This window comes from Ovis canadensis, chromosome 1 (genome assembly GCF_042477335.2).
Source record: "Ovis canadensis isolate MfBH-ARS-UI-01 breed Bighorn chromosome 1, ARS-UI_OviCan_v2, whole genome shotgun sequence".
NCBI classification, from domain to species: Eukaryota; Metazoa; Chordata; class Mammalia; order Artiodactyla; family Bovidae; genus Ovis; species Ovis canadensis.
In genome coordinates this window covers 260,333,554-260,359,622 of record NC_091245.1, presented here as the reverse complement: position 1 = coordinate 260,359,622, position 26,069 = coordinate 260,333,554, and the positions used below count along the sequence as shown (strand labels likewise).

Genomic DNA, 26,069 nt, shown 5'->3' with positions numbered 1-26,069 from the left:
TACAATGCATGGGTCACAAAGAGTTGGACACAACAGAGTGAACTGAACTGAAACCATGGTGGAGGTAGTGCACCTTCAAAAGGTCCCATGCAGGCACTGCTACACTCAGTTCCCCTAACCATACAGAAGGCCGCCGCTGACCCAGGCCTCCCCCGGAGACTCCTAGACAGTCATCGGCGCGTCTAGATCAGTCTCTTGTGGGGTCATTGCTCCTTTCTCCTGGGTCCTGGTGTGCACAAGGTTCTGTTTCTGCCTTCCAGAATTCTCTTTCCCAGTCCCGTGTAAGTTCTGGCGGCTGTATGGTGAGGTTAATGGTGACCTCCTCCAAGAGGCTTATGCCATACCCAAGTCTGCTGCACCCAGAACCCCTGCCCCTGTGGCAGTCCACTTTTGACCCTTCCCTCCACAGGAAACACTCAGAGACAGTTCTGTTTCAGTCTCTGTGGGGTCTTTGGGTCCTGGTGTGCAAAAGGTTTGTTTGAGTCCTTTGAGCCTCTCTGGAGGGTTATGGGGTCTGTTTCTAAACGTGATTTCATCCCTCCTACCATCTTGCTGGGGCTTCTCCTTTGCCCTTGGACGTGGGGTATCTCCTCAAAGTGGCTCCAGGGCTGCGCAGTCACTGCTCCAGTGCCTACCATCTTGCTGGGGCTTCTCTGCTCTTGGTCATGGAGGATCTCCTCACAGTCACTCCAGCACCATGCTAGTGAACAATTAAAAGTAGCCAGCTTTACCCAGGACGCTATAGGAGTTCAAGCTGTATATTATGAGGACTAGATAACGTAACAAAAGCCATCTCTTTCAGCTCTGTTTAGATCTTTTTGGCTTATTTGAAACCTGTTGCATAGACTATCCACTGAAAGGATTAAAGATGTTAACTTTAAAATAAATACACAAAGGTTTTTATTTTCACAGGAAAATAGAGAACCATTGTGTGTGTTCAGCAGCTTGTTAATATTTGACTCTTTGCGACCTCATGGACTGTAGCCCACCAGGTTTCTCTGTCTGTAGAAATTCCCAGGCAAGAATACTGGAGTGGTTTGCCATTTCCTACTCCAGAGCATCTTCCCAACCCAGAGGTCGAACCTGCATCTCTTGCATTGGCAGGCTGATTCTTTACTACTGCACCACCTGAGAACCATTACTTTACAATAAACACAAGTTTTTTCTGTACTTAACAAAAAAACTAATGTTGAGTTTTCTCTTGAGAGAAATGAATAGTACAAATTTCAGTACAGAAGTATATGACCTTGTGATGGTGCCCAGTATTTTTATAATATGTTTTTGTTTTGATAATATGGTGCATGTCTAATTGATAGAAGCTAGTTAAGAGTATTCAGGTCTGAAATAAACTTTCTTAGAACGACTGACAATTGTCTTAGCTCTTAGTACTTTGAAGTTTTATTTAAGATATCTAAATTGGTTAACTAAATAATAAATAAAATATCTTCCCAGAGGAAACTAGGTCTTTAAGGAACTCTTATTCACTGCCATATCATTGAACCCAGCACACCATTAGGTCCTCATTTAATATTGAGGCAGTCCATGATAATATAGAATATCTGACCTAACATTGTTCGTTTTTCCTTTCCTAAAAAAAGTGTTTGTATGGAAAGAAATCATGTTATAAAAACTTATTTCAAAGATGAAAGCAGGATTTCCCTGTGGTGCAGTGGATAAGAATCTGCCTGCCATTGCAGGGGACTTGGGTTCAATCCCTGGCCCAGGAAAATTCCACATGCTGTAGAGCATCTAAGCCCATGCACAACAACCACTGAGCCCATGGCTCTAGAGCCCGCAGTCTGCAGGTGCTGAGCCCATGTACTGCAACTATTGAAGCCCATGCACCTGTGCAAAGCAACGAAGACCCTGTGCAGCCAAAAATAAAATTTTTAAAAAAAGAAGAAGAAAGCAAGAAAAGATTGAGGGCAGAAGGAGAAGCGAGAGACAGAGGATCAGATGGTTGGATGGCATTACCGACTCAATGGACATGAGTTTGAGCAAACTCCAGGAGATGGTGCAGAATAGGAAAGCCTGGCATGCTGCAGTCCATGGGGTCGCAAAGAGTCAGACACAACTTAGTGACTGAACAACAAGAAAAACTATTGTTACTCAGTACCATTGTATCACGATTGGTTAATAGAAAAATAATGGAATTCTATATTACAAAGAGTACCATTAAATAGAAGAACCTGTGATCAAATCCAGATGCATATCAGAATTATCTTGAAATCTGCCTGCAATGCAGGAGACCCGAGTTTGATTTCTGAGTTGGGAATATCCTCTGGAGGAGGAAATGGCAACCCACTCCAGTATACTTGCCAGGAGAATCCCATGGGCAGAGGAGCCTGGCAGGCTATAGTCCATGGGGTCATAAGAGTTGGACATGACTTAGCGACTAAATCACTACCACCACAGATGCCCAGGTATTTCTTTTTTTTCGCCAGAGCTCCAGATACATTTCTAATGGGCAGCCATGTTTAAAAACAACTGGACTGTATGAAGATCTTTTACTTTTATTGAGTTTGTTTTACTTTTTCTATTTCATATTCAGTGCTCCTATTTCATTTACTTAATGTTTTCCAATTTCTCCATTTCTTTTTTTCTTATGTTCTTTCTCAAGCCTTTATCAAGTGTAGTAGAAAAACTTTTGTATACATAAACATAAATGTATAATATATATTTTAGAAAACATGAATTTTTGTCTAAAAAAATTGTGCATTTTGATTCTACTTGTTTGACTTAGTGAAAATAGAAAGCTAGATTTTTAATTAAAAAAAATACATATGCAGCGAGCACCAAAGGTTTACTCCACGGCAAAGGAAGCTATAGTCAATATCTTGTTATATACTATAATGGAACATAATTTCAAAAATAATATGTGTGTGTATGTAAATATATATATATATATATCTGGATCACAAGAAAAAGAATTCTGCTTTTTGAAATTTAGTAATGTTTACCTTTTTGCCAGTTCTTCTAAATGTCCTATGGACATAACAACGTATGAGATAACAAAATTTTAAAAATATTTGTGTAGGATATAAGATTAACATTAATGTAAATTTAGCATATTTAAATTATTAATGACATCATTCAAGATGCTCCTATTCTTTTTTCTGCACTTGATAAAATATTCTCAGAAATGTTTCTACGTCTCACTATGAATATATGTTTTTTCTTTTCCCTTATTTTTTTTTTCATTTTTGTTTTATGTATCTTTGATTTTTTGTTGTTAGATGTCTAATAGCTTATGATGTCTATCTTCTTTGTGAATTGTACCTTTTAGCATTAAAATATTCATCTTCGTTTCACTTTAAAAATCTTAAATTGCAAGTTTCACTAGCACCATACATGTGAGCTCATTCTGATTTTAATCTAAATCTGGTATCCAAAGGGGCTTTTTAGGTACTTGGAAGGTTTAAGGGTGCTTTAAAAAGTTTTTTTTTTTAAATTTATTAATTAATTAATTTTGGGCTGCATTGGGTCTTCATTGCTGTGAGTGGGCTTTCTCTAGTTGCGGTGAGCAAGGGCTACTCATTGTGGTGGCTTCTCTTTGTTGCGCAGCATGACCTCTGGTCCTGGATAGTTGCAGCATGTGGCCTCAGTAGTTGTGTGAATCTTCCGGGACCAAGAATTGAACCTGTGTCCCCTGCACTGGCTGGAAGGCAGATTCTGAACCACTGGACCATGAAAGCACCTCTATAAAAGTTTTAAATGACCTAGGAGTACAATATTTACCCTAACCTTAAAGGGAAGTGCAGCAGCCATCCTAGACGAGAGAGGTCTGTGGAACTCTTAGAGAAAAGAGAAGAGAAAGAGAGAGGAATGGCAGGACATTTTCCTAAGAATTTTCTTACAGCTTTCTTCTTAGGAAGCTTTAGAGCTCTGAGTTTACCAGTTATGGCAGTATTTTGGGCCTAATGGACATCTCACTCCGGCATACTTGTGCTGCAGAATCTAGAATGCACTCTCTTCAATATGGTAGCAGCCACTAACCAAGCGTGGCTGTTTACAGTTGCTCATTAGCCACATTTCAGGTGCTCAAAAGAGCTACCTATTTGGACAGTGTACCTACAGAATGTTTTCATCATTTTGGAAAGTTCTTTTGCACAGCACTAATCAAGATGAAAAAGTTACACAAGAAAAATGTTAGGAAGAGCTATGTTGGGTAGAGATTAGTATAGAATTGAAAAGGATATTTTCTTGACTTAGATTCTCTTAAGATTATGAATATCACCATATCAGTTGATACTTGGAACATTTCAGGGATTTAATTCTTACACTTTTGCTTTCAGAGTAAAGTAAATTCTGTAGTTTTATTTCAGGATTATACAAATTGGTATGTTTGAAATGAATTCATTTATAGAGCAGAGAGTAAAAGATGTGAAAAACAAACTTATGGTTGGGGCGGATGGGGAAGGGAGGGAGGGATAAATTGGGAGATTGAGATTGACCTAGATACCACTATAGATATCTAACTAGTCCATTCTAAAGGAGATCAGTCCTGGGTGTTCTTTGGAAGGAATGATGCTAAAGCTGAAACTCCAGTACTTTGGCCACCTCATGTGAAGAGTTGACTCATTGGAAAAGACTCTGATGCTGGGAGGGATTGAGGGCAGGAGGAAAAGGGGACGACTAGGATGAGATGGCTGGATGGCATCACTGACTCAATGGACATGGGTTTGGGTGGACTCCGGGAGTTGGTGATGGACAGGGAGGCCTGGCGTACTGTGATTCATGGGGTCTCAAAGAGTCGGACACAACTGAGCGACTGAGCTGAACTGAACTGAACTAGTAAAACCTACTGTATAGCACCAGGAATTCTACCCAGTATTTTGTAATGACCTATATGGGAAAAGAATCTTAAAAAAGTGAATATATTTATATGTATAATTGATTCACTTTGCTGTACAGCTGAAACTAGCACAACACTGTAAGTCAACCATGCTGCAATAAAAACTTTTAAAGATAAAAGTATTAGCATGTCTGTCAAGATGATTCTGAAAGTTAGAATTTGTGAATTCATATTTCTGCCATACATTTGATTTCATTATGCTATCTTCTGAGGCAAATACTGGTTTAATAAGATTTTATTTCTTTGGTTTTCTTTGTTCCCATTAATTAAGCCTCTGAAACTTCGAGACTTTTGAGCTATTTAGATAAATCCTTGTGTACTTCATCTGTCCCTCAGCCCTCTCCCTACTTTCAGTTCAGTTCAGTTCAGTCGCAACTGACTCTTTGCGACCCCATGGACTGCAGCATGCCAGGCTTCCCTGTCCCATCACCAACTCCTGGAGCCTACTCAAACTCATGTCCGTCTCGTCGGTGATGCTACTTACAAAGCAGCAAATGAATGTTTTTATATTAGAAGGAACTGTGCTCATTGTTTAGTTTCCCATGCCACCTTCAACATAAGAAATTAGGGGAAAATTTTGTAATACAGCAAAATGGTAGAGATTAATAAAATCTATCATTTTTCCCCAGAATGGAAACTTTGTCATTTTTATTATATAATGTACTGATTAGAAAAAATAATAGGAAATTAAAATTTGAAAGAGCTCTCTTGATCTTAATGAGAATACTCCTAGTGTGTGACCTTTGAGTCAGATAGTGACTGTTGGTTTATGGTAATGTATACCTTTTTACTGTATTAGTAAAGTAGAAAAGCACAGTCTTTTCCGTACATATAAAAAAGGCATCTGATTATATTTAACATCCATTTTGATCATTTAAAAATCTCTTACTAAAATACTGAAAGATATTTCAATAAATACACTAATTATACATTTTTCTAATATTCAGCTGTTTTCCTAAAATGAACTGCCTTTGGTCATGGTTTATTACTATTTTAATCTGTCATTTGATTCTTATTGATAGTATTTATTTAAAAATAGATTTGTTTGTTTTGCCAGATTTTATTATCCCTGGAAGAACTGAGAAGCTTTAGTTTGTTTCCTGGAACAATTGAAGAAGCATAGAATTTACCTGTTCCTTTAGGGTTTCATCTTCTTATTTGATCCTGCTACTTTTGTAGGATGTAATTGTTTGCAGCTTAAATTCTTGCAATAGATATTGATTTATTCTTAATTTTCATATTTATCATCATAGACTTACATTGTTTTTTTCTTCTGTGTCTATGGTTATAAATTATCTTATTCTTAATTTTGTTTTTGTATTTTCTTAGACTTATTTTCTGGAGAAGGAGATGGCAACCCACTCCAGTATTCTTGCCTCGGGAATCCCATGAACCAGAGGAGCCTGGCGGGCTACAGTCCATGGGGTTACAAAGAGTTAGACGCGACTGAGCTCACAGCACAGCCCTAGTTTATCATTGTATTTTCAAAGAGCTAATTTGTCAGTTCTAAATAAGTTTTTGTAATTCAGTTTCCACTTTTCATCATTATGAATTTCTCTCTCTTCTAAAAAATTACTAATACCCAAATGGTTATTCTCCTTCAAATATGTTGCTTTAAGTGAAGGAAGTGACTTAAGAAGTGAAAATTGCTTGTCTGTGATGTAGGCTTCCTACTTCTATAAAATTGCAACACTTAATTGTAGTATAGGTAGTTGCTTAAATAGAAATCATTAAGATTCCAGAAAAAGGACTGTGATAGACAGTTGTAGGCTGTAGCTTTTCCTTCATTTGTATCACAATCTTGTTGAAAGTATATTTGAAAGAATTACTAGTATATAGTGTCTTTTTTTTTTTTTAAATTTTCCCATTTAGAATATTTTGGCATCATCTGGCAGTTTTTTGCTTAACTTCTTGTATACTAACGACAAAGATTGCTTCCATAGCTTTTACTTTTCTACTTAAGGATCTTATTGTTTCACAGTAGATGGAGTGATGGGTAGATTTTTATATCAGTGGCATTTTAGAACATTAAAAATGTGAGAATATAAAACAAAGCTATATTTAGTCACATTAAATCAACTAATACATTTCTATTTATTTATTGAGAAGTTTCTTTTGTGTTATATGTATTTTCTTATAAAATGTTTCCTTTAAGACTAAATTTAAGTACTTGATTTCCTTTGTAGGTATAAGCGTGTCTTTTCAGTTGGAACCCATGCGATTACTACATATAATCCCAATACCTTAGAAGTAACAAATCAGGTAATAATTTTAGAAGCTATTAGGTGAACTCCACTTGAATTTTAAAAGCCAATGCTCCCTGGCCTGAAATCAGGCCAGGAAGGATAGAAATGGCAAATTTGAAAAAGATTAATATGCTTATATAATGTTCAATACTCAGGACCATACATAAATAAATAAAGGGAGCATATGTGTGCATATTTCTAGGCTCTAAGGAGTATAACTTTTTACTGTTATTTTGATTATAAACATCATTTTAATGTAAAATTTGTAAATTGTTTATAATTTTAAGGGCAATATTGTTACTGTAATACAGACATACATAAGTCTTAAGTGCAATGGTTAGAAAATATATGTCATAAAAATAAGGTTGCTATTTATAAAGGCAAGACTAAACTGAATATGGGTAAATAAACACTGAAAATATTCTAATTTAAGTCCAAGTTAGGCATGTTTTACAGATTCCTCTTTTTGTTGCTGTTTTTAAAGGTTTGTAGATAATCATAAAATGTTATTCCCCAGATCTTTTCATATCTGTGTATTTTAGTTGCTTTGGATTGATCAATCATTAATCAGTCAGGCATTGAAATTGGAAAACATAACTTTTTTATTATTGCCTCTGATAACTGAAAACTTTTTGGTTTGTTTTGTAGAATTACTGTAAAACAAAACATTTTCTAGATCTCAGTACTGTTTCGTAAAGTTTTTCATTTAATCAGTGATTTGAAATTAAAATGGTAAAATATGTGTTGCATTTCATCACAGTGTAGCACCAGTTGAATGATTTCCTCTTTTTTGTTAGTGGCCTTATGGAGACATTTGCAGCATCAGCCCTGTAGGAAAAGGACAAGGAACAGAGTTTAACCTCACATTTCGTAAAGGCAGTGGAAAAAAGTCAGAAACGTTAAAATTTTCTACAGAGCACAGAACGGAACTTCTTACAGAAGCATTGGTGAGAATTGTTTCATGTTAATAGACTAAATTTCTCTCTTCTCTTTTTTAATGAGTTACATTAAAGTACAGATACTGGTGTTCTGAGCCCTTTTCCCACTAATTGACCCTTAGTTGACACTGTGAAACTTTTACTTTTTTCTTACTAAGAGACTGGATAATCCTTTAGGTTTGATAGTTCTTTTAGGTCTTTTTAAATGCATTATATAGAACAAAGCAGTTGTATGTTTAATCTACCCTGTTTTTCAATAAAATTTCACACACTTTTTATTGAATCTCCTTCAACTATAACTTTAATAACATTTTTTAATATCAGGATTACCAAGTTAGGATTTTACTTACTTTGGATAGAAAGTACTGAACTGAGAGTCTCTCTTAATAAGTCTGTTGTTATAAACTATGTTTTTTATGTCTTCTCTTTCAGAGATTTAGAACTGATTTTTCAGAAGGAAAAATCACAGGAAGGGCAAGTATTTCTAACATTTATTAATATCTTTTTTGGCTTATCAGTGTTACACTTTAGAAATCCTTGCATAAACTGTGTATTCCCTTTGTGGCAAAGGTGAAGAAAATGAAACATAATTTTAATGTCTCCTGATATCATGTGATGGATAAATGTAGTTTAATAGAAAACTCAAATAGGAGAAATTAGATTTATGACTGTTAATGCCAATAGTTAGATAACAATCTTCAGGCAGAACTAAATATTAAAAACTAAATATTTATTAAAATATTAAATATTAAAAATAAGACTTCATTTAGGAAGTCTTTATTCTGTGTTCTTAACAGCAACAGAAGCTTTACACTGCTGATAATAGTTTTTAGAACATGCAGTCGCTGTTTGTTGTACAAGATTCTTATTTTTGAAGTATTAAACTTGTAAGAAAATTTATGTATTGAAACTGTCTCATTGTATGCTCTCGCCCTGAATCTGGGGGCTTCCCAGGTGGCTTAGTCACCTACCAGTGCAGGAGACGTGGGTTCAGTGCCTGAGTCAGGAAGATCCCTGAGAGGAGAAAATGGCAACCCACTCCAGTACTGTTGCCTGGAAAATCCCATGGATAGAGGAGCCTACCAGGCTACAGTCCATGGAATCACAAAAAGTCCTACATGACAGAGACTGATCATGCTCGCACTCCCTGGGTCTTGCCGATAATGAATGTTTGCATGGTGCAATGACAGCTTTCAGGAAGTAATTATTGCTTATTAGAATCTTAACTTTTCCAGGCCTTCTCTAGACATGTTATAACAGCATTTAAAGTAAATCTGAGTCTTCTGGAGAGGGGAAATGGGTGCTGATGCTTTTCTTTCACTCCCTTCAAATACGAAATTTCTTTCCATGAGAAGGTATTGCTTATATAATAGGGGTGGGGGATCCAGAGTAATGTGTAAATTCATAGCACTGTCCAGAACTGTAGCTTCTGGCAAAAGGCAGGACCTGAATTCTGATATGCTGGCAGTACCATTCCCTTGTTTTTTAAAAGCCCTCATCCTTTCTATGGGTATTCTGTTCTGTGTTTTAGTATCTGAGAAGCCTCACTGATCTCAACTCAAGCAAATGGTTGGTTGCTCAGGAGCCATTTAAAATAGCTTAATGGTATTTGGTGAGCTCCTTGCTGCTTATACATGATAAGCCACAGTCACATTTCTATAAATCATAATTTAGTACACTTTTTAAAATTATGTTAGTAAGTGAGTTTTCTGTATAGCTCATCTATTTGGAAAACAACTGCTTCCTAACGCATATTTATAGATTTTGTTATAAGTTCCCCTTTATATATGTTAACTTCAGAAAGTTAATATTTTTCAAACTTTTTGGTGGAAACAGTATCCATAGAAGATAGCCTGAAGGGCAGCAGTTTTATGTAAGTTGAATTTGGTCTTAGGCTTCCCATCACTCCTAGATATATTCTAAATCAGGTTCTCTTAAGACTGTCTTGGCCACCACAATCCTGAAGGACAATGATTTGTTCCCTTGACAAATCTCACTGCTTTACAGTTGATTACCTTCTGAAAGAATGGAGAATATCCTGCAGACTGGGCTGAGGCATGTAAACCAGCATAGTGGGAAAAGCACCAACTTTTGTGACCTCCCTTCCCACCAGATTTTGTGACCCACTTCTGCTGGAAAGGTGTGGTACTGCTCCATCCTTTAGTGCAGATCAAGGCTTTAAATATATTCTTGGGTTAATGCAGGCCCTCTGGTCTTTCTGCAGAATTCCTTTAATGAAACTGTCGTGTTCATGATGCCGTATCTCAGAAATGCTGAGGGGATTGATGGATATGATTCTGTGAACCTCATTGCTGGGTTTAATGTTGGGAGGTGGAGATATTTATTATCTAATGTCTTACTCTCTTTTCTGAACACCTGCAAGAAAATTTCTCTGCCATTTTAGTATTAGAAGTAGTTGTATTTTTGAGCAGCAACCAGCTTATTTTTACCTTAAGAATCATGTAACTGACCATGCATTCCACTTCATATTGATGGGTAGAAAACTTTATGGAGTTTTTGGGTCAACAAGGGAATGGTCGTTTCACATCTGACATTTTATTATCTTATTTTCTCTTTGTCTCATTTTTCCTTTATTCTGTACATATCATTTTGGTTATCAGCCCCAACTAAATGTTTTTTCTAAGAATAAAACTGGGGAGTAAATGGATGTTCACCCTTGTAATTATTTCTGATACTAAGTTCTTTAATTTATAAAGGAATGTAATCTAAATAGAGCTTCCCAGATGGTGCTAGTAATAGAAAACTGCTTGCCAATGTTGGAGACATAGGAGATGTGGGTTAGATCCCTAGATTGGGAAGACCACTGGAGAAGGAAATGGCAACCTACTCGAGTATTCTGGCCTTGAGAATCCCACTGAGAAAGGAGCCTGGCAGGCTCCAGTTGGTGAGGTTGCAAAGAGTCAAACACGACTAGCACCAGTTACCTAAATCAAATTTAACTTGCTAATGTGATCAAACTTCTAAAGATGACATCCCAGTGGTGTGTATTTAGAAAAGCCTACAGTCAACTGAGGCTTCAGCTTTTTTCTGTATATAGAAAAAAAATCTACATTACTTCATGACAAATAGAAGGTGAGAAAATGGAAGTGGTGACAGATTTTATTTTCTTGGGCTCCAAAATCACTGTAGGCGATGACTGCTGCAGTGAAATTAAAAGATGCTTTTTCCTTGTAAAAAAATCTATAACAAATGTAGACTGCATATTATAAACCAGAGACGTCACTTTGCCAACAAAGGTCCATATAGCCAAAGCTATGATTTTTCCAGTAGTCATGTAGGGATGTGAGAGTTTGACCATAGTGAAGGCTGAGCACTGAAGAACTGATGCTTTTGTATTGTGATGCTGGAGAAAACTCTTGAGAGTGCCTTGGACAGCAAGGAGATCAAATCAGTCAATCCTAAAGGAAATCAACCCTGAATATTGGAATATTGGAAAGACTGATGCTGAATCTGTAATACTTTGGCCACATGATATGAAGAGTGGACTCATTGGAAAAGACCTTGATGCTGGGAAAGATTGAAGGCAAGAGGAGAAGGGAGCAGCAGAGCCTGAGATGGTTAGATAGCATCACCAACTCAATGGACATGAATTTGAGCAAACTCCAGGAGATAGTGGAGGACCAAGAAGCCTGACTTGCTGCAATCCATGGGGTCGTAGAGTCAGAAACGACTGAGTGACTGAACAACAAGAAAAATATCTACATTGATATATTGAACTAGCTTGAGTTGTTCAAATTAAATACCCTAAAAGCCCTGAAATGTAACTTAGCTTTTTTCATATCTAACTTGATTAAAAGAATCCATCGAGTGAATTGAATCGCCAGTCTATGTCTGACGCAGGATGCAGCATGCTTGGGGCTGGTGCATGGGGATGACCCAGAAAGATGTTATGGGGTGGGAGGTGGGAGGGGGGTTCATGTTTGGGAATGCATGTAAGAATTAAAGATTTTTAAAAAATAAAAAACTAAAAAAAAATAAAAATAAAAAAAAATAAAAGAATCCATCGACAAAAGTTGAAATCTTTTCTCCAGTGGAACTCCTTCAGAGTAACTTTTGTTTAAGATTTCCCTTAAGATTTGCATGAGAGTGATTTAAAATTGTTTCACAACTAAAACCTTTGTTAATTTTAAAAAGATACACTGTCTTTTCATACTGTTCATACTGTTTACGGGGTTCTCAAGGCAAGAATAGTAAAGTGGTTTGCCATTCCCTTCTCTAGTGGACCACATTCTGCCAGAATGAACAGTATGAAAAGGAAAAGATAGGACACTGAAAGATGAACTCCCTAGGTTGGTAGGTGCCCAATATGCTACTGGAGATCAGTGGAGAAATAACTCCAGAAAGAATGAAGGGATAGAGTTAAAGCGAAAACAACACCCAGTTATGGATGTGACTGGTGATAGAAGCAAGGTCTGATGCTGTAAAGAGCAGTATTGCATAGGAACCTGGAATGTTAGGTCCATGAATCAACACAAATTGGAAGTGGTCAAACAGGAGATGGCAAGAGTGAACATCTACATCTAGGAATCAGCGAACTAAGATGGACTGGAATGCGTGTATGTAACTCAGATGACCATTATATCTACTACTGTGGGCAGGAATCCCTTAGAAGAAATGGAGTAGCCGTCATGGTCAACAAAAGAGCCCGAAATGCAGTACTTGGATGCAGTCTCAAAAACGAGAGAATGATCTCTGTTCGTTTCCACAGCAAACCATTCAATATCACAGTAATCCAAGTCTATGCCCTGACCAGTAATGCTGAAGAAGCTGAAGTTGAATGGTTCTATGAAGACCTAGAAGACCTTTTAGAACTAACACCCCAAAAAGATGTCCTTTTCATTATAGGGGACTGGAATGCAAAAGTAGGAAGTCAGGAAACACCTGGAGTAACAGGCAAATTTGGCTTTGGAGTACAGAATGAAGCAGGGCAAAGGCTAATAGAGTTTTGCCAAGAGAATGCACTGGTCATAGCAAACATCCTCTTCCAGCAACCCAAGAGAAGACTCTACATGTGGACATCACCAGATGGCCAACAGTGAAATCAGATTGGTTATATTCTTTGCAGCCAAAGATGGAGAAGCTCTATACAGTCAGCAAAAAGACCAGGAGCTGACTGGATCTGATCATGAACTCTTTATACACTTTCTCCTGAAGAAAGTGGGGAAAACCACTAGACCATTCAGGTATGACCTAAATCAAATCCCTTATGACTATACAGTGGAAGTGAGAAATAGATTTAAGGGACTAGATCTGACAAACAGAGTACCTGATAAACTATGGATAGAGGTTCGTGACATTGTACAGGAGACAGGAATCAAGACCATCCCCATGGAAAAGAAATGCAAAAAAGCAAAATGGCTGTCTAGGGAGGCCTTACAAATAGCTGTGAAAAGAAGAGAGGCGAAAAGCAAAGGAGAAAAGGAAAGATACACCCATTTGAATGCAGAGTTCCAAAGAATAGCAAGGAGATATAAGAAAGCCTTCCTCACTGATCAGTGCAAAGAAATAGAGGGGAAAAAAAATAGAATGGGATAGACCAGAGATCTCTTCAAGAAAATTAGAGATACCAAGGGAACATTTCTTGCAAAGGTGGGCTCCATAAAGGACAGAAATGGTAGGGACCTAACAGAAACAGAAGATATTAAGAAGAGGAGGCAAGAATGAACAGAAGAACTGTACAAAAAAGATCTTCACAACCCAGATAATCACAATGGTGTGATCACTCTCACTTACCTAGAGCCAGACATCCTGGAATGTGAAGTCAAGTGGGCCTTAGGAAGCATCAACACTACGAACAAAGCTAGTGGGGGTGATGGAATTCCAGTTGAGCTATTTCAGATCCTAAAAGATGACGCTGTGAAAGTGCTGCACTCAATATGCCAGCAAATTTGGAAAACTCGGTGGCCACAGGACTGGAAAAGATCAGTTTTTATTCCAATCCCAAAGAAAGGCAATGCCAGAGAATGCTCAAGCTACCGCACAATTGCACGCATCTCACATGCTAGTAGAGTAATGATCAAAATTCTCCAAGACAGGCTTCAGCAATATGTGAACCGTGAACTTCCAGATGTTCCAGCTGGTTTTAGAAAAGGCAGAGGAACCAGAGATCAAGTTGCCAACTTCCACTGGATCATTGAAAATGTAAGAAAGTTCCAGAAAAACATCTACTTCTGCTTTATTGACTATGCCAAAGCCTTTGACTGTGTGGATCACAAAATACTGTGGAAAATTCTGAAGGAGATGGGACTACCAGACCACCTGACCTGCCTCTTGAGAAACCTGTATGCAGGTCAGGAAGCACCAGTTAGAATCCAAATAGGAAAAGGAGTACGTCAAGGCTGTATGTTGTCACCCTGCTTATTTACCTTATATGCAGAGTACACCATGAGAAACTCTGGGCTGGAAGAAGCACAAGCTGAAATCAAGATTGCTGAGAGAAATATCAATAACCTCAGATATGCAGATGACACCACCCTTATGGCAGAAAGTGAAGAAGAACTAAAGAACCTCTTGATGAAAGTGAAAGAGGAAAGAAAAAATTCCCTTAAAGCTCAACATTCAGAAAACTTAAGATCATGGCATCCAGTCCCATCACTTCATGGCAAATAGATGCGGAAACAGTGTCAGACTTTATTTTTTTCGGCTCCAAAATCACTGCAGATGGCTATTGCAGCCATGAAATTAAAAGACGCTTACTCCTTGGAAGGAAAGTTATGACCAACCTAGACAGCATATTAAAAAGCAGAGACATTACTTTGTCAACAAAGGTCTGTTTAGTTAAGGCTATGGTTTTTCCAGTGGTCGTGTACGGATGTGAGAATTGGACTATAATGAAAGCTGAGCACCAAAGAATTGATGCTTTTGAACTGTAGTGTTGGAGAAGCCTCTCAAGAGTCCAAGTCCCTTGGACTGCAAGGAGAGCCAACCAGTCCATCCTAAAGGAGATCAGTCCTGGGTGTTCATTGGAAGGACTGATGTTGAAGCTGAAACTCCAGTACTTTGGCCACCTGATAAAGACTCTGATGCTGGGAAGGATTGAGGCCAGGAGGAGGAGGGGACGACAGAGGATGGGGTGGTTGGATGGCATCACTGACTCAGTAGACATGGGTTTGGGTAGGCTCTGGCAGTTGATGTTGGACAGAGAAGCCTGGCGTGCTGCTCTTCATGGGGTCGTAGAGTTGGACACAATTGAGCATCTCAACTGATATGATACTGTCTTTAGTTAGCCTCAACATTCTTAATTGAATAAACATAAACCTCCAGATGGCCAAAGTAAAAATGTCGTTAAGAATTTGAGTAGTAGCTTTAAAATTTTATAATACAGATTTTCGTGTTTTTTTTTTTTTCTGCAATGAGTTATACATTAGATGTAATGGTGTTTTATGGTAACCTGAAATATAAATTTAAAAGTATTATTGTTTTTCTCTGCAGAGATATAACTGCTATAAGCATCACTGGAGTGATACAAGAAAACCTGTCATTTTGGAAGTAACGCCAGGAGGCTTTGATCAGATTAATCCTGCAACAAACAGAGTTCTCTGTTCCTATGACTATAGAAATATTGAAGGCTTTGTAGATCTCTCTGATTATCAAGGAGGGTTTTGTATACTTTATGGAGGATTTAGTAGATTGGTAAGTAGTGTTTTTAAAAAGTTATCTTAAAAGAGACATGACCATTTGAAGGAAAGCAAGAGTGTTTACACTTAATTTTGAAATTTCCTTTGAGTCCTCTGGAAGGAAGTATGGTATTTTGAGTGCAGGCTTTGGTATCAGGTAGACCTCAGCTTGAATTCCAATTTGCAGCTCTCTAAAATGTGGAGAATAATATGTGTATGTCTTAGGTTTTTTTGATCAAATGAGATACTTTATGTAAAATTCTTAGCACAGTATGTCACTTAATATTTAATAAACAGTGATCACAGTTTTATTTTCATTAGTATTAATGTGTTACTTGAAAGTTTCTAAACTTTCTTTGAAAAGTTACATTAAACTATCTTTTTTTAGAGTTTTCTTTCCTTTGCCCAGCTATTTGTAATCTGAAATCTGAATAGACTTTGAAAATTCAAATTTGGAGTTCATTGCATGTTTTTGTCTTGAAATTCTGAGTTACATGTAAATTTTGGGACACAGCAGAAACCTCTTAAGGTGCTGAGACCCTGTTTTTTAATTGGCAGTAGAAACAGAGCTATAGATTATGACCATTTTTTTTTTATAAGGAACATCCTGCCTTTCTTGATTAAACCCCACACCTCAGAGATGAACATTCGAGTGTCCAGATGGAGAGGCTCAGCTGAACTTACTCTCAGAGTCCTTTCTCTTAAGATTTTAAATCCTATAGCTACCTTAATATCCTGGGAACACTACTCCCAAGATTTAGTGTTCTGTAGATAAACTATCCATCCCTGGATAGCAGAACCAGGGCAAGTCTTTTGGATATACAAGAGGCTGCTGCTAAGTCGCTTCAGTCGTGTCCGACTCTGTGCAACCCCATAGACTGCAGCTCACCAGGCTCCGCCATCCCTGGGATTCTCTAGCCAAGAACACTGGAGTGGGTTGCCATTTCCTTCTGCAACGCATGAAAGTGAAAAATGAAAGTGAAGTTGCTCAGTCATGTCCGACTCTTCGCGACCCCACGAAATGCAGCCCACCAGGCTCCTCTGTCCATGAGATTTTCCAGGCAAGAGTACTGGAGTGGGGTGCCATTGCCTTCTCCATACAAGAGGCTAAGTGTAGCAAAAAGAAAAGAGAATGATGAATGGGGTGAACGATCTGATTTACAAAACATGTTAGCTTCTTCAGAGTTATAGGCCTTGTCCCATCCTCACTCTACCCAATGATGGGTACCATCCTAGTGTCACTCATCTAGGAATGTGCATATAGACATTTTGTTACCACTGAGTCTAGACCCAAAAAATGAATGATCCAAGAGAAAACCCCATTCCCTTTCCCACCCTAAAAGCAGCCTGAAACCTCCTGTCATAGTGCTGCCCAAAGGTTTGTCTTCTTCCTGGGTGGTAGAAGTTTATAATGATTAACCTCTTGGTGGAAAACATATCTAGTTACAGTAATATGGCTTCACAGATCTTAACAGAATGACTTTAATTCATCAAGCCTACCAATGTGTAAGGTAAACATTAATGATAAGAATTATGACACTCCTCAATTGCCAACATGTTTTACTGCTTTTTGGCATCAAGCAGTTTTAATTTTTTTCATATATGTTACTTATTAAATGATAGCTGACGTCAAACTTGGTAGCCTTAATATATAGGTCCATGGGTTTAACTTGGCTTCACATTGTAATCACCTAGAGAGTTTTCTTAAACCCATTGTGCCCTTGGCTCATTTTCTGAAGATACTGATTCAATTAATATAATGGGAGGCCTAGCAATGGCAATTTTTAAAACTCCAGAATTGAGCTGAACATTAGGCAAGTTTGGGAACACGTTTATTCATAGTATTGTATGTGGCAGTGTGCCTCAGACTTGAAGGTGCATACATATCAGCTGGGGCATCTTGTTCACTCTCAGATTTTGATTCCGTAGGATTGAGGTTGGAACTGAGATGTTATACATCTAGCAGGCTCACAGGTGATGCTGACTTTACTGGTCCTTGGACCACCTTTTGAGTGGCAGGAAGATAAGCATACTGTCTGCCTTTTAAAAAACACTAGCTAAAATGAGTCAATTTACTACAGATATGAGACCATAACAGATTCATTCAAGAAACTGATATCTTCTGCATCCATAGTGACTGAGATAAGCTGTTGGAAATGAAATCAGGTTTAAAACATGATCTGATCCAGTGTTCCTCAACAGGGTAGTTCATGGCATTCCAGGCAGGACAGGTCTTTCTTGTGGGATTTCTCCTATCCTGCCCTTAACGGCATTTTTGGCTTCCCGGTATCACATGCAAGTAGCAATACCTTATCCTTAATACACTCTGGAGGTTGGTTTGTAATATTCATAGGCCAGTGACTTGCTGAGCATTTAAGCATTTTTCAAGGTAATCTTGCAAGAAAGCGTTGTATAAAAACAGATGAAGTGAGAGCTACCTTAATTGAAACTGGAATTCTGTCCACCGTAGTATCCAGCACCTCCATTGGACTTGGCTGGGATTCCTGGGGCCTTTTTTGGAGCCCCAGAGTGCTGTTTTCCACACAGGGGTGAGAACCAGACTCTGAGAATTTATGAGATAATTTCCTTTCAGTGATTATTTGCAAGACTTTATATTTCAGACTTTGATTTTAATTTAATAATCAGCCACAACATACTGCTTATTTACTTCTGATAAGATCTCCCATTTTTCCTCCTAGAATTTCTCCTTCAGGCACTTTCCTATGAGTTGATTCGCTATGGTCACATTTTAATTATTTCAACCCTAACATTTTAAATTTCAAAATTTATGCAGCATTTATTTGCATCAGAGCAAAGAGAAGAAATTATCAAAAGTGCAATAGATCATGCTGGCAACTATATAGGTATTTCATTGCGGATCAGAAAAGAGCCTTTAGAATTTGAGCAATATTTGAACCTTCGATTTGGCAAATACAGCACTGATGAATCCATCACATCTTTAGCAGAGTTTATAGTCCAGAAAATATCACCTAGACATTCGGTAAGCTTACATGTTAAAAGTAAAAGTTTGTTCATCTGATTTTGACGTTTTTCTTCAATAGTTTTTTAATATATTTCAATTTTGTTTGAAGGAACCTGTAAAAAGAATTCTAGCGCTTACAGAAACATGTTTAGTAGAACGTGATCCAGCAACCTATAATATTGCAACATTGAAGCCCTTAGGAGAAGTAAGTTTCAGTAATAGTTTAAATGAGGTTTCTTCCTGTTGATATATTAGAATAATTTTCTTTCTGTTTTAATATTTTTTAGGCCTAAAGAATAGGAAACAATCTGTATTTAATTTTTCATTGTATTTATTGGTCTTAGAACAATGAATATTGCAAAGTTTGTTTTTCAGGTATATAATGAAAACTTAATTTATTAAGTATTACATGAAAATGTGAATGAGACTTTTAACAGCTCTTAAATTCTGATATTATAACCAAGTTATGTTTTTAAATATTGACTTTTGTCAACTAAATGATGTGTAGTGTTTCTAATGGAATACCATAAAACTAACATCTTTCATGGAACTTGTTTCTTGTGTTCCCTAGGTGTTCGCATTGGTTTGTGACTCAGAAAATCCACAGCTTTTTACTATTGAATTTATAAAAGGCCAAATACGGAAATACTCTTCAACAGAGAGGTATCTTTTTTAAATTCATCTAGTTTTTGAGATCTTAGTATGTGCAAGGCAAAGTGCTTCATCAAAGAGGAAAAACAAAGATAAATTTTATCTAGAACTTTAAAATTATGTAATGAAGGAAAGACAACTTTATTTTGCTGCATGTTTGAAATATCCTTCATTTCGTTTTCAAGTTTCGAAAGAGTATAAAAATGGTTCAGTTCAGTTCAGTCGCTCAGTCGTATCCGGCTGTTTGTGACCCCATGAACCGCAGTACACCAGGCCTCCCTGTCCGTCACCAACTCCCAGAGTCCACCTAAACCCATGTGCATTGAGTCAGTGATGCCATCCAACCATCTTATCCTCTATCGTCCCCTTCTCCTCCTGCCCTCAGTCTTTCCCAGCATCAGGGTCTTTTCCAGTGAGTCAGCTCTTTGCATCAGTTGGCCAAAGGATTGGAGTTTCAGCTTCAACATCAGTCTTTCTAATGAACACGCAGGACTGATCTCCTTTAGGATGGACTGGTTGGATCTCCCTGCAGTCCTAGGGACTCTCAAGAGTCTTCTCCAACACAGCAGTTCAAAAGCATCAATTCTTAAGTGCTCAGTTTTCTTTATAGTCCTCACATCCATACATGACCTCTGGAAAAACCATAAAAATGGTTACTTGATATTAAATCAAAGGATGGAAAATAAAGTATGTTTCTGAAACTTACACTTTTTAAGTATTTAAAAATAATACCTTTCACTTTGATTCTTAAATTGTTTGGATAATGGTAGCCAGTTACTTTGATAAAAATGCACTCAGTGCAACTACCACATGGTAAAACAACTAAACCTGTGTGCAGGTTTTGTGTGGGTATGTTTTAAACTCCTTTAGGTGAATACAAAGGAATGTAATCACTGGAGCATATGGTAAGAGTTTGCTGAGTTTTGTAAGAAACTGCCAAACTGTATTCCTAAAGTGGCTCTACCATTGTGCATTCCAACCAGAAGTGAATGAGAGTTCCTGTTTGTCCACATCCTTATCAGCATTTGGTGGTGTCAGTATTTCAGATTTGGCCATTCTAACACTAATGTTGTGGTATCTTGTTTTAATTAGCATTTTCCTGATGTTATATGATGTAAAGCATCATACAGGACTTTGGATCATTCTTTTTCCTTGTTCTTTCCACTTTAATTTTGTATTGGGGTATAGCCAGTTAACAGAATTCTAATTGTTTCAAGTGAACAGCAAAGGGATTCAGCCATACGTATACATGTATCCATTCTCCCCCAAACCCTCCTCCCACCCAGGCTGCAGGATCATTTTTTTATTGGGTTATTCTTTTTATTGTTGAATTTTAAGATTTCTTAGTATATTTTGGGTAATGGTCCTTTATCAGATATGTCTTTTTAAAATATTTGTTCCCAACTTGTGGCTTTTTATTCTCTTGATGAAGTTTCTTGAATAAGTAAAACTGTAGAGAAAGAAGCAGATAAATGGTTGCCTGAGGCTAGGGAGTTTTTTGCAAATGGGCACAAGGAAACTTTTTGGGGTGCTGGAAATGTATAAAAACTGAATTGTGGTAATGATTGTACAACTGTATAAATTTATGAAAAATTACCAGACTCTACATTTTAATTAAATGACTTTTGTGATTTGTAAGTTATCCCTCAGTAAAACTGTTAAAGATAATCTTAAAATTAAAAAACAGGAGGAAGATGTTAATGATCCATTCCTTTAGTAATTTGAATATGATATTAAACAGAAAAGTGAAGATAAAGTATTGGATGTCAGGTTCTCTCCTGCCACTTCTCTTTAGTACTTCCCTGGTACCCAGGGTGCCCCCCTGAGCAGGTTACCTTCTAAAGGACCTATGCTGCTTTCTAAATGAAAATCTCCCTAGATTATCAATCCTAAAACCTTTGTATTTTTAACTTTGCTTAGAGATTCCTTATTAGCAAGTTTGCTGGATGGAGTAAGAGCCTCTGGTAACCGAGATGTTTGTGTAAAAATGACATCAACTCATAAAGGTCAGCGATGGGGGTTACTCAGCATGCCTGTCGATGAGGAAGTAGAGAGCCTTCATCTCAGATTCTTAGCTACACCTCCAAGTAAGTATTGATTTAAATATAATTTCATTTCCATCCATCTACTTAACAATAAATAAACATAGTGCAGACCTCTAAATCGTTTTGAATCATTCATTTCCTTACAGATGGCAACTTTGCAGATGCTGTGTTCAGGTTCAACGCTAACATTTCATATAGTGGAGTTCTGCATGCAGTGACGCAGGATGTAAGACAAATTGTATCATAATTTGTTCATTGTCATTAATTTTTGGTATAGAAACTCTTTTGAAATACTCTTCCTCACCTAGGGTCTCTTCTCAGAAAACAAAGAAAAACTGATCAATAATGCCATAACGGCATTATTGTCCCAAGAAGGGGATGTTGTTGCTTCAAATGCAGAACTTGAGAGTCAATTCCAGGCTGTGAGGAGGCTTGTGGCTTCCAAAGCTGGTTTTCTAGCTTTTACTCAGCTTCCAAAGTAAGTTGCCTTAATTTTTTTTCTTTTAATAAGAATTTGAAAAAGTCAAAATAGCAAATAATCAACAAATTTACCTCTTTATATCTGATTAAACTTGTTACTTTTTAATATGGTGAAATAGTAGTTTCTATTCATGAGATATAAAAAAGCAAGATGAATGAATGGAAATGATATTGCTGACTCTTAGGTATACATTGACCCATGATATTACTGACTCTTGTTTTAGTGAATTTGAATGGGATGTTCAAATTCAAGCCTTTTAGTTTTAATCAACCTTCAAGCCCCCCATCAAAGGAAAAAAAATTATGAAAACTGTTATGTTCTAGATATGGGATTCAGAATATTTAATTGCTGTAGTAATGTAGTAGAAACTTAAAATAACTTAGTATGTTATGTTTTTATAATAAAATAATAGAATGACGCTCTGGTGTTGCTACTTTACACTGTTGTTTTGTCCCATGAGGTTTCGGGAGCGTCTTGGAGTGAAGGTAGTAAAAGCACTCAAGAGGAGCAACAATGGAGTAATCCATGCAGCTGTGGATATGCTCTGTGCCCTCATGTGTGTAAGTACTGGTGTTTTTCTCAAGGAAGCTGATTCTAAGTGACTGATGGTTTAAATTTCCACAAACCTAGATTTTATTGTTTCAATTAAATTTGATGTTTTTATATTTCCTAACTTGCTCTTACAGCCATTTACTTATACAAATAAACATTTGTTTAGCATAGCCTATAAACTAGGCACTGTGCTGTTTACAAAAAGAAATACCATGATGTTAAGACAGAATTCCTCCCTGAAATTGCTGGCAGTCTAGTAAGGTAGGCATGTGTATATAACTATATACATAGTAGGGGCCATGGGATCCCTAAGAAGCAGCACTTGATTCTGGTTTTGTGATGAGAATATAAAAAGGTTCTAGGTTAGTCTTTATGGGATATATTACACTTGATCTGAATCTTAAGGGGCAGGTAGATAATTTCTAGTTGCGAGAAGACTTTCCTAAGGAAGAGTAATTCAGTTCAGTTCAGTTCAGTCGCTCAGTCATGTCCGAGTCTTTGCAACCCTATGAACCGCAGCACGCCAGGCCTCCCTGTCCATCACCACTCCCGGAGTCCACCCACACCCATGTGATGCCATCCAATCATCTCATCCTCTGTTTGCCCCTTCTCCTCCTGCCCTCAATCTTTCCCAGCATCAAGGTCTTTTCCAATGAGTCAGCTCTTCGCATCAAGTGGCCAAAGTATTGGAGTTTCAGCTTCAACATCAGTCCCTCCAATGAACACCCAGGACTGATCTCCTTTAGGATGGACTGGTTGGATATCCTTGCAGTCCAAGGGACTCTCAAGAGTCTTCTGCAACACCACAGTTCAAAAGCATCAATTCTTCTGCACTCAGCTTTCTTTATAGTCCAACTCTCACATCCATACATGACCACTGGAAAAACCATAGCCTTGACTAGATGGACCTTTGTTGACAAAGTAATGTCTCTGCTTTTTAATATGCTCTCTAGGTTGGTCATAACTTTTCTTCCAAGGAGTAAGCGTCTTTAAATTTCATGGCTGCATTCACCATCTGCAGTGAGCCCAGAAAAATAAAGTCAGCCACTGTTTCTACTCTTTCCCCATCTGTTTGCCATGAAGTGATGGGTCCGGATGCCATGATCTTAGTTTTCTGACTGTTGAGCTTTAAGCCAACTTTTTCACTCTCCTCTTTCACTTTCATCAAGAGGCTCTTTAGTTCTTCTTCACTTTCTGCCATAAGGGTGGTGTCATCTGCATATCTGAGGTTATTGATATTTCTCCAGGCAATCTTGATTTCAGCTTGTGCTTCTTCCAGCCCATGGTTTCTCATGATGTACTCTGCATAGAAGTTAAATAAGTAGGGTGACAATATACAGCCTTGGCATACTCATTTTCCTATTTGGAACCAGTCTGTTGTTCCATGTCCAGTTCTAACTGTTGCTTCCTGACCTGTATACAGGTTTCTCAAGAGGCAGGAAGAATAATTAGCATATACAAAAGTTTATTTGGGAAGCGAAAAATAATTGAATATGACTGGATCATAACGTATGAATGGGGCCACACAGGTTTAGTAGTTACAGCTAGAGATGTGTGCAGAGACCATCATAAAAAGCCTTTGTATCAAGGAAGCTAGTTTTGTATGCTTTATAGTAAAGAATAACTGATTTGTTTCAACAGAGAAGTGGTAACATGTCAGTTGTGGAATTTTAGAAAATTCATGGATGGTATGTGAATTATAGATTAGAGGTCAAGTTAGAGGCACGGAGAGCAAATTATCATGTAAGAAATGAAGTGCTGAAGTAGGATGGACTAAATGCACATTTGAAAGTGGTTTTAGAGGTAAAACTCTAACTTGCTGACAGCTTGTTGTGGGGAGAAAGCTGTAAAACTTTGAAATTTTTGGTTTATTTCAATTTTGTGTAGAGTATACGTTCCTTATAGTAAGTATTTTAGGCAGACTTAGTGGTATATATACATTAAGCATAAGTAATCACTTGAATGTGTTAGTTGCTTTGTTGTGTCTGACTCTCTATGACCCCATGGACTGTAGTCCGTCAGGCTCTGCTGTCCATGGGATTCTCCAGGCTAGAATACTGGAGTGGGCCTTTCTTCTTCAGGGGATATTCCCAACCCAGAGAATGAACCCAGGCCTCCTGCATTGGAGGTGGATTCTTTACTGTCTGAGCCAGCAGGGAAGCCCTTGTATAAAACCTTGTATAAAATCACTTGTATAAAACCTTGCATTTATTCCCCAAAGTGGATTTTATTATCTTTATTAAAAGTATTCCATTAAAGAATTAGTGAAGGACTTCCCTGGTGATCTAGTGGTTAAGAATTCGCCTGCCAATGCAATGGACTTGATTCAATCCTTGGAAAGGGAAGATTCCACTTAGCTGCCACAGGGCAGCTAAGTCTGTGCTCTACAGTTACTGAACCCCACACTCTCTGGAGCCCGCAAGCCACAACTGCTGAAGTCCGTGCCCCCTAGAGCATTATCTTTACTCCTAACTATCATGCTGGAATCCTTTTTATGCTCTTAGTTTATTCCAACTGTCAAAAGAGAATCATCTCGAGACAAGGAAGTATTTGTTGCTAATATTAGTACTTACTTTAAAATGCTAAGTTTATTGTTTCAAATTTATATTATAAAATTGGGGGAGGTGTTATTTGCTTTTTAATAAAAAGAATGGGTGTTACTTGCTTTTTAAGAGGGAGATCTGTGACTTATTCTCTCAAAAGTACCCTGTGCAGTACTATCTACCCTTACTTGTTAGGCAAATTATCCAGTCTCATCAGACCCAGGAGAAGTCATTTCCTCCTGCTTATCACAAGTTTCCTTTCTGCCTTAAACTTGAAGGATGTGGTTTTTAGTTCTTTCAGTTGTTCAGTGAGTACTCTTCATAAATAACTTTTATGTGATGCAACTGCTTATGAATTTATCACTGTTTTTAATCAATAGCCCATGCATGATGACTATGATTTAAGACAAGAACAGCTAAACAAAGCTTCTCTTCTCTCTTCAAAGAAGTTTCTGGAAAACTTACTGGAGAAATTTAATTCCCATGTGGTGAGTTAAAGTTAAATTTGTCTTAATGAGTGATACCACACAGATTGAAGCTATTCTGGAAGTACAACATGGACAGTTTTTGTTCTGTTTTGTTTTAAATTGTAGCCCTGATTTCAATATTGGTTTACAGTTCAGCTTGTTCACTTACTTATTTTATTACTATAAAATAGTGTCTTAAGACTATTTAGTTATTTAGGAAAGGATAAATTGCAAAGCCTTTAACTTTTTAGTTATATCCCAGATTTTTACTTTTCTACTTGCTTTAAAAATGTCATTATGAAATAATTTGCTTTAAAAAAGGCTAATAAAATCTTTATTCCTCAATCATTGGTTGACAGTTTTGGAGATGGGCAATCTATAACATCTAGAAGGAATATGAACAGATTGCTAGAGCTTTGCAGGTGTTATCCAAGATTGCCTTTTATACAAATATACATTAACATTTATCATACCTGTTTGAGGAGTCTTGGTTATTTTCTTGAAATTTGACTGAATCTTAACTGTTTTCTTTTTGAGATAAGCACTAGATATACTACATTAGTAAAACAAGTACTGCTTTGAGTAGTACTCATGTTGAGAGCACTTTAAAACTTATTTTGGGAAATTAAATGTTTACTTCTAACATAATAAGATAACAGGAAAAACCCCAT

At 37.3% G+C, this 26,069-nt stretch overlaps 1 protein-coding gene across 1 annotated transcript in view; it reads left to right on the top strand.

Moving 5' to 3' along the window:
• DNAJC13 (DnaJ heat shock protein family (Hsp40) member C13) overlaps nt 1–26,069 on the top strand; it is a 159,194-nt gene that overhangs the window by 39,623 nt on the left and 93,502 nt on the right. The window contains exons 3-14 of the mRNA XM_069565527.1: nt 7,042–7,117; nt 7,899–8,048; nt 8,472–8,513; nt 15,492–15,692; nt 18,471–18,677; nt 18,769–18,864; nt 19,231–19,322; nt 21,231–21,397; nt 21,502–21,581; nt 21,664–21,833; nt 22,297–22,396; nt 25,312–25,419. Of these exons, the coding sequence (XP_069421628.1) occupies nt 7,042–7,117; nt 7,899–8,048; nt 8,472–8,513; nt 15,492–15,692; nt 18,471–18,677; nt 18,769–18,864; nt 19,231–19,322; nt 21,231–21,397; nt 21,502–21,581; nt 21,664–21,833; nt 22,297–22,396; nt 25,312–25,419 (1,489 nt within the window). The remainder of the gene's footprint in view (nt 1–7,041; nt 7,118–7,898; nt 8,049–8,471; nt 8,514–15,491; nt 15,693–18,470; nt 18,678–18,768; nt 18,865–19,230; nt 19,323–21,230; nt 21,398–21,501; nt 21,582–21,663; nt 21,834–22,296; nt 22,397–25,311; nt 25,420–26,069) is intronic.